Below are 15,740 nucleotides of genomic sequence, written 5' to 3'. Positions count from 1 at the left end.
ACATTGGGTTATAAGGATCAAATTATTGTGAAGTTTTTGCTGGAGATTTGATTGCTGAAATCAAGCCTCAAACTTGTTTTTTAGATATTCTAGGAATTACTTGAATCATACAGTACTATTTTTTATTTAATTTGAGATAGCATATTCCTTATTATTGATAAAAAACAAGAAGTAGAAGAGGAGGCAATCTGTTTAAATCTTGGTACCTTTTCTTGGTCGGTGTATAGAATTTCATATAATATAACCTTCCTTTATGATGAAGTGATATGATTTGAAGTTGTTTTGTAATCTTATATTCAGGGAAGATAGAATTCCTCAAACAGGAAAATAGAAATGAAATGAAATGTTTTATTGCTGCTGAAGAAAATGTAATGATATTTAAGGAATGAGGGAGGGAGGAAGGTGGGGGTGGTTATACAGGTGGTGTTTATGTTGGCTAGAGTGCAAAATAAAACTTTCTATGCCCCTTTTCTATACATGTACTTCCATCTGTAAATAGTAGTAGTTTTTATTCATATGTATTCCAAGAAGGGTTGGATTTTTCTTTAAACAGCACCTTAATCCAATTTCCATTTCCACTAATCGTTATTCACTTTCTCGAGCACAACACTTTCATAAAAACCAATGTTTTATTTTGCAAATCACTTCATTTCCTGACATATCTCTGCACCTTATAACAAATTTATTCTCTTTTTCCATTCAGGCTAATTTACATTGGAGATGAAAATGATTAAATAGCTTTTTAGTGATTGATAAATTGGTTATATATTCATTAAAGAAAAGAAAATGATAATCTGGCAAATGCTCAAATGAAAGGAGTCTTCAGTAACAATGTTACAAATTGCTAATCTCCATTTCATGCTTTTCTTAATCAAATTCTACGAAATCATTGTCGTATGTAACATTTCATTCTGTATCACTCATCTATGCATATTTTAACACTTGCCTTTCCTCTTTTCTATTCCCTCCATCCTTTCATTTTATTTTAGCCACTTTGTTTACTTTAACATGCAATCCCTAATCTAATGCTCAATTAAATTTGATGACAATTTTGCATAATTTTGGTTATACTAATGCTTGCAATATTAAACAGGATCTGGTATTTTATATAATTTTCTTTTAAGTTTTTATTTTAGATAGAAAGGCAAAATAAAGACATTTTGGCAGTGTAAAAGTTGCTTCAATATTCCAAAGAAATTTTCTTTTATTTCTTTATTTTATCTGTCATTGACAAAGAGGCTGATGAATATGATTGATCATATTTTAGTTTAACTTGATTTTTTATTGGGCATCATATTACAAAATTTGCATGTTTGATATTAAAAATTTTATGAGCCTATTAAGTTTTGATTTAAAAAACAAATCATGTAACAAATTATATTTTGACATGGAAGAAATTTATATTGGCATGTACGTGAAATAATTTAGTGCATCCTAATTTCTGCATGAACTAATAAGTGTATTTGCTTATCAAACATCCTCAAAGATTCATGTAAGTACTATTGCCAAATATTTATTGGCATTTGGCAGAAAATGCAAACAAAATTGTCATCTTTGATAAAGAGAGATTTTTTTTTTCAAAGCTGCAGGGAGTCTTAATGCATTATTTCTAACTAACTTTTGTGTGGATGTTATTATATTTTTAAGTGTGCGGTATTCCCAATTTTCATGTAATTTCTTTGTAACTTACCCTCACCAATCATAATCCTTTATTTCATTATAATTTATTTCATTCATCATCTATCAATTCACCATGGGAGTGGGTTCTGATCTATCTTGTATTACCCTCTTCTCATCTGCTATCATCTCTGGATAAATGTTGATTTTTTGTGTCCATGTTTTTCCAGTTTGGTTTTCCTCTTTCTTCAAAAAACACACTCTTGAAAACTTATACAACTTGTTCCATCAGTCTCATTTATCATTTCATTATCTTCTAACATTTATCACAATGTTCAATATTTAATTTGTCAAACTGCTTCTCATTGCCTATTCTCTACTTGCTCATTAATTCTGCATCTGAATTATACTCCTGCTTTTCAGTTCCTCCCTCCATCCAACCTGCGAATGATCTCTGACCCTTAACCTTTGACCTCATGGCACCCATCACGTTCTTAATCCAACCCCCGAACCCATCTCCTATCCTTTTTGTTTCTCTTCCTCTCTCTCACTCTCTCTCTCTCTCCGTCAGGTTTTGAGGGATGCATGCAGAACATCTACATGCAAGAGAAGATGCTGGTTCCTACCGAGGTTGATGGCACTCTCATCATGAGGGGTGTTACCCTCGACGGATGCCCCCTCGCTGGTAACCCCTGTGTGGCCGGTGAGGTGGTATGCGCCAATGGAGGAACCTGCGTGGAGCAGGATGGTAGACCGGTGTGCCTCTGCACAGACCCCAAATTCACCGGTGTCCGCTGCCAATTTTGTAAGTGTTTTCTTATAAAATGTCTTCTTAAAGTGATCGTGGGATGAATTCAACATGTGTCTTGGGGCTAATATGTTTTAGAAACATGGTACCATTCCATAAAAAACTTACTAATATGATAAATTCACCATAATAATGGGTACCAAAGGGCTCAACAGCCAATATAAATCAAGTTTGTCATGGTATTTTCACTTATGTTTAAATTATCATAATAGTTTTAATTTTTTATGCAATGATATCCAGGTATATGTATATGAAAAAAACAAGAGTCCTTTTTTAATTGATGAATATGGCAGATACTCATTCCAAGAAAATGTAGAATATAGTGGACATCCCATTGATAAAACAGTGAAGAATTAAATACATTTGGTTTTAAATTGACAACATATGTAAGCCATGTTGATTTATCTTTTCATCCATTATAAACATGTATTTCTCTTCCTTGTATTATTCATTTTTTTTCAATTGATTGGGCTTTGAAAGCTAGCTCATTCTGTTGAAAAAAAGACAATGTTCTTTATTTGTCCTGATGAAAATGATTAGGCATTTCATTTTATTTTGCCATTCATGACCATCATTACAATGGTAATTATATCTAAACACCTGTAGATTTAGCCAGTTATCACTGAAAAACTGATATTTTGGTTCACATCAAAACCTCATTCAGAATACAAACTTCAATCGACTGGTATGATATTTTGCTTTCAATTATTATAGACTTTTGGTTTGATGATTAAAAGTTTTGTTATCAAGGTTTTTTGTTGCTAATTTTGATCATATTTATCCAGCTTTAGTTTAAGGACTTGCCAAGAGGTAAGATTATAAAACAAGTGAGTTTTTCATTACTCTGAATTGAGCTGAATTTTATAACACTCCTCTTTATTCTTAAAAGCTTTTCTCTAATATTCTTTTTTATGAATAATTGGAGTAGAAATGTGATTATGCAAATCATAAAATGTTGCTTCTTTGCAAACTTCTTATTTTTTATGTTTTATTCACATTATATTTTAGATACTAGAAACAATTAACTTCAACATTCTGTGTGAGTTTGTATTCTTTCAAAGATTAGCGCTGATTTCAAGATTATAAAAATAAATTCTTCTTCATTTTGCTTTCTCTGTTAATTTTTTCTAAAGATCTAACTCCTTTTTGTGATACATTGTTTTTATCTTTGTGTTGCTTTATAAACTTGAATATCTACCATTGAATTTTATTTTACATAACACTATGAAAAATAAAAATATAAAAGCTATTTTATGTATTTGAATTGAAAATGCTTTCTTCATGAAAACCTAAATAGGTTTGTATCATGTAGCGCAAAAAATTCTTGAAAACCATTCAAATTGTATTCATATTCTTTGTAGAATATGAACAAAAATTACTTCTTTTCTTCCTTTTCTAACATTAATGTTTTGTTTGGAATTCTACAGTGTTGTTGCTTAACTCTGAATATCTAAACTTTTCTTTTGTGTGTTTGTGTGTCTATTTTTTCCCGTTGCTTTTATCAAAACAAAAAACCATGAATATTTTTCCTCTTTTAAAAAAAATATGAATTGTCCTTTTTCATTCTAAATGAAGAACTATTCGCAAATCATACAGGTTAAAAACATTTCAAAAAATGAATGGCTTGCCAGCTTGTAATTCGTTTTGTCTAAATGTATTACAAAATTTGAAGTTTCTCTTGTTATAAAGTAAGAAAACAGCAATCATCTCTCAAGATTTATAATTAATGTTTGTTTTTCCGTTTCATCCATTTTGGAGTAGAAGTCCTTCTTGAAGGGCACTTGCTGATTTCATATCTGAATATCTGTATTTTGATAAAATAAAATGAATAAATTGATGTAAACCCAATAAAGTATATCAAGATTGTCAAACATATGCATTCATTATAATATAACGATTGATCAAGCTGAACATGTAATTGGATCGTCACCATAACTCTCAAGTCACTGATATTAACTGAAGAACTGCTTAACAAAATTTTGTGTTCAATATGTTATTAAACTTTGTATGATAATCCATTTACAACTAATTTCTTTCTTAACTCATTTATAAATAATGGTGAGGGGGATGATGATGAAAATTTGTTCAACCTATTAGTGTTTCATTTCTAACTACATTATAGGTACCTCCTTATATTATGATACTCTAAAGAATTTTTGTTAAACTAGTGATATTATTGAAATTATATGTTCAAAAATGTTGATATTAGATGATGTTGTGAGAGAAAATGCTATTTCCTTTAAAATCAACACAAACTCTAATACAATGCTATCTATTGTTTTACTATTTAAAATCTGTTATAAAAAACTTGACAATGTTTGACATGATGAACATGTAGAAAAAATCCATTAAGTATCCCTGTTACTGAAAGCCCATTTTAAGTTTTGGTAAATCTCCCCAAAGTGTGTATCACTCAGTTCATTTCTACATTATATGAATATATATGTACATATACATATATATATATATATTATATGACTTTGAACAGTAATGATGTGGAGGATATGTAAAATAATTTTGTTGTTATTTTTGTTCTTTCATAGATACATACAAGAGTTCCTGTGCAGAGTATTTCTATTCCGGCGATACTACATCTGGAGCTAAACTCATAGATATTGATGGTGCTGGACCTTTCGAACCATTCTACATTGAGTGTGATTTTAGGTAATAATCCCATCTACTTGTTATCATCTCATGAATACCTTAACCGTTGCCTCCGAGATTCTTTGAAGACCATATGTCTAACACGGACCACCCGGTTCCTGTAAGCAACGGGTTAAGATAAAGCAAAGGAAGTTCCCCCAAATCCTCTAATGACTTAAATGGTTTCATTTCATGTGTTTTCTGTGCTTACTATGACTAATAACCAAGGTTAATCAGTGACTTGGTTGAAAGACTATCTTACAATGGCTTACATGATGTGAAATCATATTGTTTAAAGTTTAACAATTGTCCCTGAAACAAATATGTCTTTATATTGTCATGACTATTCAAGTTCAAAATAAAATTGATTTTTTTTTTGCTCCCTCTTCTCAGTCGAGGAACCACAGCTTTTGAGATCCCTCACAATCTTCAGCCGGAGACGCTGGTCCGTCACGCTGATCTACCTCACCTGGAGTTCGATCTTGAGTATATGTTCATGACCAATGCCATGCTCCATTTACTCATCGGAAGGTCCAAAGGCTGCTCCCAACATTTCGACTACCACTGCTTTGAAGCACCTCTCAGGTACAGTCTCGCACTCCGCAGTCTCTGATTGAAGCTGTATTAATCCCTAGTGGTATTTCATTAAGATGTTTGGAAGTTTATGCCCCCTGTTTGCATAACTGGTGAACCTTTCTGGCTCAAGATGGGATACTCCATACTACTTATCTGATCTTTTTAAGGTTAAAATTCTCATCATTATCTTGCATTTGAATGAAAGTCTGTTATTCGTGAAGATGTGGTTAGAGTCATAGGAAGTACACTACCATTATGTTGTAACATAAATTTTTGTTGGTTGAGGGGTAATTTGGGGCCTAATGTGGGGTATCTCATTTGCCACAAGAAAGGGTAACCGGTCATTCTTCTGGGTTTATAAGGCAACCACCAGATTTTGATTCTGATTGATTCCCCACTTTGGGAGGTGGCTAATTAAGAGTTAATCTCCCAATCCGACACTGACATTTCTTTTACACCCTCCACCCCCCCTCCTTCCCCCTACTGTCCTCCACCACTTGCTTCCTTCGGTCAATCTCACTTCTTATACATGTAATCATATTTTAGAGTAGATAAATGCAACAATAATGTTCTGGAGGCTTTTGTTGCCTTGTTTCTGACTTGATGTGCCTAAGGATATACCTCTTGGACAATATGATGAAAGAGCTTGTAATTATGACGTTTTTAGTGATAAGTTATATTACTCCCATGATACATCTGTGGAGAAGCTGTGGTCATGACTTTGTGTATTTTGTTTTCTTTTCATTTCCAGGCTGGGCAGAGACACCACGCTTACAACGGTAGCAGGCAAAGAAGTCCCTCGCCATGCCATGCCATTTCTTGGTAACTGTGACAAGGGTCGCAGAAAGTAAGATCATATGCCATCTTTTTCACAATTTACTGATAATTAATGTATGCTGTAGAATAATTCACATATATGAAGAATCACACAGGTGTGGATTAAAATCAAGGACACAGAGCCCTCCGAAGCTTACATGCTTGAAATGACTGTGCTATATTTTTTTTTCTGATTTTCTTTTTTTCGTGCTTCATGTCTGTTTTTTTTAATACATCAAACATTTTCTTCACCATGTTAAGTCATCTTCACATTATAAGTCATTTTCCTCATTATTATCAGTTATCTTCACTGTCAGCAGCAGTATCATCATCATCATATCATCATCAAGATCATCATCTTCAACATATATGTACCATTATTTTGATCATTATCATCATCATTTACATCATCAAAATCGAAATTGTCATTATCATCATCTTCATCATCATAGACATCATCATCAATAGCATCAAGATCATCATCATCATAATAATAGTCACCCTCATCATCAGGTGAAAATAGAAATAGTAATTGTAGATCTACTAGTATCAATATTAGTTATAGTCCTACTTGTCAAATCAAAGTTTGTTCTTTTATGATTCTTTCAGGTGGATGCGTGATGAGGGTAACATCACTAGCATGTTCTACTTGCCCATCACCAAACTCAGCTTGAGACCTTTTTCCGATCCTGATGCTGACTTTACTAAGGGAACACTGACTCTGGGCCCACTTCGATGTGAACACTCATGTAAGTTTACTAGAATGGGGAATATTCAAGTAAATGTTTATTCATGTTAGATGAACAATAATGTGATTGAACTTAGGACTGTGCGTGACCGAATTTCCAGCCTTTAGAGATGTTTACTTTGTTAACCCTTTTGTAGACTGGATGTTGAAATGAAAAAGAGAAATTTACGATTTAATTCATTATTAATGAATGCCTATTTTTATTATGATTTTATTATTTCATTGTTTGAGAAAGCAATTCACTAAACAGTGTTATGGGGATTGTGTCATAAATTGCAAATTATCACATTTCTTAGATTTTCACTCTCTATTTGTTAATTTGAAACACAAATGAACTTTAATTGCAGATAGTTATTGTATTTTTTCTTTTCATTTCTATTCACAAAAGGTAAGTGTTTATAAGGTAAACAATTAAATGTATTACAAAACATGAATTGAAAGAGGAATGGAATTTGCTCTGATAACATAATGTCTGGAAAAAAAATGAGTTGAAAACAAGAATAGTAGAGCAATTATGGAAATTACATCTACCACATTGCAAAAGATGTACTTTTGTTATAAATCACTTCAAAATAATCTTCATGCAATTTTTTCCCTATCTTTTTGTTCAGTGGGTTACACCGTACCATACACAGTCTCATTGTTGAACCAAGAACAGCATCTGGCCATGGATGGTTGGCGCACTGGAATGTTCTCCTTCAGTTTCCGAACACATGATCTCAACTCTGTACTCTTCCATCAGAGGGCAACCTGGAGAACACACAACTTCCTTATGGCTTCTATTACTGGAAGTAAGTATGATCAAGTTGGTACCCTCAGGTCAGGGAAGTTATAGTGATGATGACTTTGATGATGACATCGGTAGGGTATCATTACTGTGTCTGAAAATGTATTCATTTTGTGAGTACACAGAACATCCAACTTTTACTTTGAATGTGGGATTTTAATGGAATTATTGTTTCTATTGTTTTTAAGCTAACACATTGAAGTTCGAACTGCATATGAATGACGACATCCAGATGCACACCATTTCTACAGAAAGGATGCTGACCGATGGACAGTGGCACACGCTGACCCTTCAGAAAACTACACACGAGATCCATGTTACCATTGATTTTGATCGTTACTCTTTGACCCTCCCTGTCGGTCAGGAAATGGGTATATTCGGTGGTCAGATGCATATTGGTGGAAGCGGAGTGTAAGTGAGAATTCCAGCCTTTGACATATTTCTCTATAAGAATTATTTACCCCATTATCTTTGCCATGAATATTGAAGAAGTAAGATGAAACCCAGCATTCCTTAGACATTATTGACTAAATTTCTTGTTTAGTCCGACTTTAGATTCTTGTTCTGACTTACAGTGTTCTTCAGATATTTTTTGTTTTGTTTTCCAGACTCCCGTCAGGTTTTCTTGGTATGAGTGGATGTATCTCAGGTGTTCTCATCAATGGAAAATATCAATTCATTTATGACTTCTACAATGAGTTTACGTAAGTTGTTTTCTTACATCTATAAGATTCTGAACAACTCCATGAAGTATGTACATATGACCTACTTTATGTGAGACCTTCCTGAAAAAAGTTGTCAATTTTTTCTCAGATAATTTTAATGCTCTCAAGCTATCACTGCTTGTAGTAAAACAGTAGTAGTATAAGTAGTAGTGTGGTAGTAGAAGGAGTAGTAGTAGTAGTATTAGAAATATGAGTGTTAGTAGTAGTATAAGTATTAGTATTTATCAGCAACCATATGCCTGTCATTTGGTTATTAACTTTTTGTGCAAAACAATCCTCTAAAATAGATAGATTTTGCATATTTCAATATAAATACACTTTGCAACATTCTTTGTCCATTTATTGTTAAAAACTGTGTGAACCATTGTTTGTATTGAAAGACAAGTATTCACATTTGGGATGAACATCTGTCAAACATTTTTTTTTGGTTTACTCTATTCAATGTACATGTAGCAGACATTTCAGTTGAAACTTTCAAAGAGAAATTTTTTAATTTGTCTCATGTAGAAACCCAAACATGAAGCCTGGTTGCAGCAGTGCTTGTGATAAACAACCCTGTCAGAATGGAGGAGAGTGCATGGACGAATGGGGTTCATTCACATGTAAATGTACCCATCCATCATTGCTTGGCCAGACTTGTGCTGTTGGTAGGTTATGTTGTTGACTAAAGCATTACAGGGAAGCTTTTGATGAAGCATTTTGTGGGTCTCCTTATCTGACAAATTTACCCTCAGCATATTAGATTCAAGGATTACAATTATCTTTATAGTTCATAGTCAAAATCACTGACAAGTCACTGTATGGGTCGTTCATGAAGAGACTGATCCCAATGGTCCCAATCGGAAATAATAGGCTAAGAATGGAATCTGTTTGAATCTATCCTGATCTGTTACCCATGACCTATAGCTGCCTTTTGTTTTTATCTGACAGCAACCATTTTCAATATGATAAAATGTGCAAGTAATATTGACTTCCAGCTTAAATAGTTGCTCGGATGTTAAAATGAAAATCTTCAATATGTCACTGGATTTGCAAAATGTAAGATTTGATAAATCAAAAGGTTTAGACTGTCTTTGAATTGATCATAGTCTGTGAGAAACACCCTCCATACTTTTCTTTCACTGTGCAGATAAGAGACAGGACACACTCACCTTCAAGATGGACTCAGCTTTTGTGAACTTTGACCCCAAGAACAATGAAGTCCTGACTTCCAACTTCCACCTTGGTTTCCGAACCTTCCAAACGGATGCCCTCCTCTTCTATGCCTATGACCAGGTTGGGAATTTTGTCCAGCTTGACATCGAGGCCGGAGACTCACTGGTAATGAAGTTCAACAAGGGAAAAGAAGTGGTGCAGCTGGTGTCAAGGATGAATGGTAAGGGATGCGGCAATATTAAATTAGTCTTTGATGAATGTACTTGTATGTTGTATACTTTTTACTTTGTTCCTTATTTTGTGTAACTGCTGTGATACGGAGAGCATACTTAATGCCTTTTCTTCTTTTCCAAGCAGCCTCTGCTCTTAATGATGGCTCATGGATCGATGTTTCTGTTTTACGAGATGAAAAATCAGTCAAAGTTGTGCTAGATGAACAATTCTCTTCAACTTTTGATGGTAATGCCACTCTACTGACTGAGAATGATGGCACACCTTTCACAGGTGTACAGGGTAAGTTTCCACTGACTTTGCAATCAGAGATTGTAGTGCTATCTTGTAAGACTCTAATATATCATTGACAGTTTTATATTTAATTGCACATAAAAATGTTGGCTCGACTTTGGACGATTGCCACCAAAAATGATCTTAAATTCTTTGTTACTACCGTAATGAGTAATTCATAAAATACAAAATTAAATGGTGAGCATATCTGTTAATAGAAAAGAAGAGGTTGATCATTGTGGGGTATCATATCGGGTGAGAAATGATCAATCTGTTGTCAACTGAAGTAGCAAACTTTGTGTGCCAATTGATTAATCTTATTCAACTCGGCTTCTTTGTTGTTAAAAAAATATCACAAATGTAATATGACATGCATTCATTAGTATTGATTTCTCATTATTTGCAGCCACCGTCAGACCACTTCTTCCATTCAGTGGGCCTTCAGAATCCTTTGTAAAGATCTATGTTGGTGGAGTCCCAGAGGGTACCACGGCAGTGCCAACCCTACAGGGGTGCATCAGGGGACTTGTCATCAATGGTGAAGGGTTCAATCTGCAGGAGAAGGCACAAAATGAGGAAGGTAAGGCGACATTCTTTTTGGTGTTGCAGGATTCTACTGAGGATCGTCAATGCAGCATGGTGCACTAGTTTTTAAGTAACGGATAAAGAATGGGAATACATATCACTACTCTACTAGGAAGAAAAATAAAACCGGAACAAAGATAATGCATGTGCTACTTAAATATTGTCCAAGACTGTTTGAGGATTCCCTAATACTGTGGAATTATATTGAACTAACATTACATCTTACAAAGTATTGTTAATACTCTATCATTTTGATTGACTGATTCTTAATAAAGATTTTTAAAATCAGATTTAGCCCACTTTCCCAGCAATACTTTGCTTTTTCTAACTGAAGGCAGTTCGGACACACATCTTACAAATTTAGTGATTGCATATCAGAAAGCAATATTTGACAATTTGTGTCTTGAAGACGATCCCCTTCTCCATGCTTGAATAGTTGTTTTGGATAAAAAAGGGTAGAATATGGATTTCATTTTTTTAAATACATTGTCCATGTCCATTGCATTCTGATTGAGGTACTTTTTTGTATTTTTGCAGGTATTTCTACGACATGCACTGATAACTGTCTTCCAAGTAATCCCTGCATGAATGGAGGGACTTGTATGGAGAAATTTGAAACATTTGAATGCAATTGTACTACTACCTCATACACTGGAAGGACCTGCACTGAAGGTAAGAAACCAATATATTGTTGTCCTTTTAATTAGTTGATACAGGGGTGTTGGAGGGGGAAAAAGGGGGGTGAAAAAATTTCTCCAACAAACCTTGTATACATGGAGGAGCTAATGTGGAAAAAATAAACTGGATGGACCTGTACTTAAGGTGAGATTTTTTTCCTTGAATGATTTAACTCCCAAAAAGGAAAAGGAGATGGATTAATTTTCCATAAAGACCTGCATGGAAAACTTGTATGGAGAATTTGTATTTTTTTAATGCAATTGCACATAACTACCTCATACACTGGAACGAGCTGCAATGAATGTGAGAACTGGATAGAGTCTTATGTTTTGAATGATTAGTTATGGTTGGAAAGGGAGTAAAGAAATAGGTGGATTAATTTTACCATGTAGTCATTGATGAATGGAGAAAGATTTTTGAATTGTAAAATGGAAGATAAACAGATTGGCCCGTATCCTGAACTTGGGTTTAAATTAAACCTTGGTTTAAAGTTGTGGTTTAACTAAGGAGAGCCAATTGGAGCACACACATTCAATTTATTACCTCATATGACACCCAAATTGTTCATAATTTTCTGGGAATGATAACTGAAGTATTTTTCTTCATTATGAATGCAAAAGGAAACAAAATAGTAAACATAAGAAATATACAATATACACAGAATTTTTGAACTTTTGGCTCCCCATAATTTTAGCACAGAGTTAGACCGTGGTCTAAGTTAAACCTGACTTCAGAATATGGGCCATTGACTTGTAGTGTATCTGAGTAAAGCAAAAAAAATAATGGAGGAGATAGTTGGGAAAGGAAAGATGAAATACAGTTTTATGGTAACCTCTAAATACATGGTGGTCATTCAATGGAGCATAACTATTATAGAACTATTCCTAACATTGGACAAGCCTAATTTAAAACTTCATTATGTTTTTTCTTTATTTCAGATGTTGGTGCAACCTTCAAAAATACCACCGTACTCCTCTACCCCCTTATCTCCAGTCCTGATGAACCAGCAGACGTCTTAGAGGTGGATGATCTGCACTTTGGATTCAGTACAACTTCTCCTGACGGAACCATCTTCTACGCCAGGAATAACTTTGCTGAAAGTGCCCAACAGAACTACATTAGTGTCAGCTTACAAGGAGGGCATCTCAAATTTGTATTTAACTTTGGAACAGAATTAGGTGAATTATATATGGTTTTTCAGCAATAATCTAGTGCCAGGGTCTTCTACTAATAGCTTATTTTACATTTTTAACATAAGGTAGAAGTTAAAATTAAATGAAAAATAGGATTGAATTAAAAGTGAATAATTTAGTTTCCTCTGAGTATATCTCCTGAAAATCATTCCTTAGGAATTGGAAATCAATATTACCATTACAACATTTCTTTCAATTCCATGAAATGCACCAGGGTGATAATGAATATGTATCACAAAGGTTTCCAGCAATGATGCATAAATCTAATATGCATAAATGCCCTCGCATAGTTTTAAAGTTACAACCACTAAAATGATTTTATTGTAGTTCACAATAATGTAGAGAGGTTATTCCCTAGCTTTTGTATTTGTCTCTGGTTCTGTTTTCATAATTCCAATTAATTGTGTATTCTTTTAAGACGTTGCAGAATTGTTTCTTTCATACTTCCATCTTTTATTGTGTTTTAGTTGAAATTGAGAAAACTGGACCCTACAATGATGGCTACCGACATGGAGTTGTTGTCAAGAGATTTGGAAGGAGGATTTTGGTTGATGTAAGTTTATCCTTGAATTTAACTTCATCTCTTGATTATTTCCTTCATATTGATTAACAACTATACTGTTTTGAGATGAGTAATTATGAAAATATTACTTATAATCTTACTTACTTACTGATATGCATGGTGAATGTTAAATTGAATTCATTACTGTCATATTGAGCTCATCCTAAATTCCTCTTTTTTTTGGGGGGGGGGGGGCGGCAATTTTTCTGGAATGGTTATTTGTATTGAAAAAAGTTTTTAACAGTAAGATTGTTGACACAGAAATATTAAACTTGTTTATATACCACTTAGTACATCTTACATCTTTTCTGCAATTGCCCTTTATATACTTTTTTTTAAAAGTTTGTGTATATTAACAACTTTGTATGATGAGTCAGAAATATATTAAATACATTTATAAAAGTAAAAGTTAATAATTATGTACATGTATGATTATTGAATCAATTGAATTTTTCTTGTTCTCACTTTCTTCTGCACAGGTTGACAACCAAGGTGAAGATTACACAACTCACCTGTCACAAGCTCGTCATTTTGATGGCAGAGCAGCTATTGTGGTAGGTGGAGTAGAAAACAACATGGGTATGTTTACCTCTGGTGGCTACGAGGGATGCATCACAAGTAAGTGAAATGACAGAAATAACACGTTGCACCAGAATGTTGTGGGGGCTATTTCATTGAAAAAATTACTGTGATAGCAACTCTTGCTTGAATATCAACTTTCATTGGAAAAGCCAATCAAGAACCAGAATTTTCAGTTGCCATGATAGATGATATTTCAGCATGACTTGATATCATATCATTTTTTTTTTTGAAAAAGAGCTCTGATCAGACAAGTGTTTGAAGAGCCTGGGCATTGTTAACATACAAAAGCCTACCCTCCTAGCCTATGTCTGGGTCATGCTTCATAAAAAATAATAACTAATACATATTTTCTATAACAAGCTCACTATCAGCCAATCAGATCAAATAATTTCAGTAGCTTAAAACTGGAGCCCTGATCACAACATTCTGGTGACATGGGAAGTAAATATGGTGTAACTGTTGCACTTGTGTTCATAAGTTTCATAAAATCAAGATTTAGCATGCAGTCAATATGTTTGCTGTTTGCATAATATAGGAAGTAAATTCCTAGCAGTTTGAATAATTTCATATTTAAGAACTCCAAAATAGATTTTTTAATCGATAACATCAAGCAATGATGTACCACCTATGTAAAAGAGAACACCTTCATCACGTTGGCAAACTGAGTCAAGATGATTTCTAAATTTTTTTCAATCTCTCAATGGTGATGATGATAATCACCAGACTGGTTATTGGTATGGAGATTAATGTTTTAATATTGCTTTTCATGATAATCTGTGTCAGTGGTAAAATTTTTGTAAGGGGCTCACACACATCTACCATTTACATTGATGGTATTGTTAGAAAAGCATCCCATCTTACTCTGTAAGATAACACATGAATCTAGAGAGAGGTATGTGTACATGTAGTTTCATGTTGACCAACCACTGACTTCTCACCCATCTATTAACCAGCTTAAACTGACAAATTCCTTCGCCACCATGTTCAATTGAAATCATAAATACCAAATCAGTCCAGTTCAAGATTCATTCTGATGACAACCAGATTAAACTAGTCAAAATGTCAACAAAAAAGAGCTATCAATTAATCTTGAAAGATTACATATGTTTTTTTTTTGCGACTATCACATGGTGTTACAATGTGAACCCACCCATTAATAGTAATTTTGTTCTAATGCAGAGAAGGTTCGAGCGTTTGGCAGTCATACATTCAATTCAATTGTTCATTGTTTTGTTCCCTGATTGTTAACAGGCTTATACTATAACAATAAAACACCCTTGGATCTTGACATCAATGGTTTGGGTATGAAGCGAGCGGAGTGTGCAGCATTTAAATCTGTATCAACCACAAGCACAATGACCACTGAGATGCCTTCAAACCCACTGCTTAATAAGGTACGTTTGCTTCAGAGTATGAACGATGTTACATCTTTCTTTATCAAGGAATGATGATAATTCCCATGTATAATAAAATCAAGTACATGACTATAATATTGACCAAAATCCTCATTGGACAAGTGTGATAATCATTTTGTTTTTCTTGATATACGTGAAATGAACTAACATGGACTTGGGTCATTTTTATATTCTTATACTCATATGTTTTACTAGTGAACTTTATGAGCACCTCAACACAATTCGCGGAGCTGCATCTTTAAATAGGAATCTTTTCACTCCTAATGCTCCTGGTTTCAGTATAATACAAAACAATGGGAAATACCAAATTCTGCTGGAGAGATTCTAAGCTGGATTGTTGCTAAAA

At 33.8% G+C, this 15,740-nt stretch overlaps 1 protein-coding gene across 4 annotated transcripts in view; it reads left to right on the top strand.

The window, feature by feature from the left end:
* The window catches only part of LOC129280430 (axotactin-like), a 42,051-nt gene that overhangs the window by 15,519 nt on the left and 10,792 nt on the right, over positions 1 to 15,740 (top strand). For all 4 annotated transcript variants that reach the window (XM_064111876.1, XM_064111878.1, XM_064111875.1 and 1 more), the window contains exons 10-26: positions 2,189 to 2,422; positions 4,969 to 5,089; positions 5,462 to 5,653; positions 6,396 to 6,491; positions 7,070 to 7,209; positions 7,820 to 7,999; positions 8,184 to 8,406; positions 8,604 to 8,699; positions 9,228 to 9,367; positions 9,850 to 10,095; positions 10,233 to 10,388; positions 10,786 to 10,959; positions 11,502 to 11,636; positions 12,581 to 12,820; positions 13,303 to 13,388; positions 13,877 to 14,015; positions 15,231 to 15,373. In XM_064111876.1, the coding sequence (XP_063967946.1) occupies positions 2,189 to 2,422; positions 4,969 to 5,089; positions 5,462 to 5,653; positions 6,396 to 6,491; positions 7,070 to 7,209; positions 7,820 to 7,999; positions 8,184 to 8,406; positions 8,604 to 8,699; positions 9,228 to 9,367; positions 9,850 to 10,095; positions 10,233 to 10,388; positions 10,786 to 10,959; positions 11,502 to 11,636; positions 12,581 to 12,820; positions 13,303 to 13,388; positions 13,877 to 14,015; positions 15,231 to 15,373 (2,741 nt within the window). The remainder of the gene's footprint in view (positions 1 to 2,188; positions 2,423 to 4,968; positions 5,090 to 5,461; positions 5,654 to 6,395; positions 6,492 to 7,069; positions 7,210 to 7,819; positions 8,000 to 8,183; positions 8,407 to 8,603; positions 8,700 to 9,227; positions 9,368 to 9,849; positions 10,096 to 10,232; positions 10,389 to 10,785; positions 10,960 to 11,501; positions 11,637 to 12,580; positions 12,821 to 13,302; positions 13,389 to 13,876; positions 14,016 to 15,230; positions 15,374 to 15,740) is intronic.

Source organism: Lytechinus pictus, chromosome 17 (assembly GCF_037042905.1).
Source record: "Lytechinus pictus isolate F3 Inbred chromosome 17, Lp3.0, whole genome shotgun sequence".
Taxonomy (NCBI): Eukaryota; Metazoa; Echinodermata; class Echinoidea; order Temnopleuroida; family Toxopneustidae; genus Lytechinus; species Lytechinus pictus.
The sequence above is the reverse complement of the archived record's forward strand: the minus strand, read 5'-3'. Positions and strand labels throughout refer to the sequence as shown.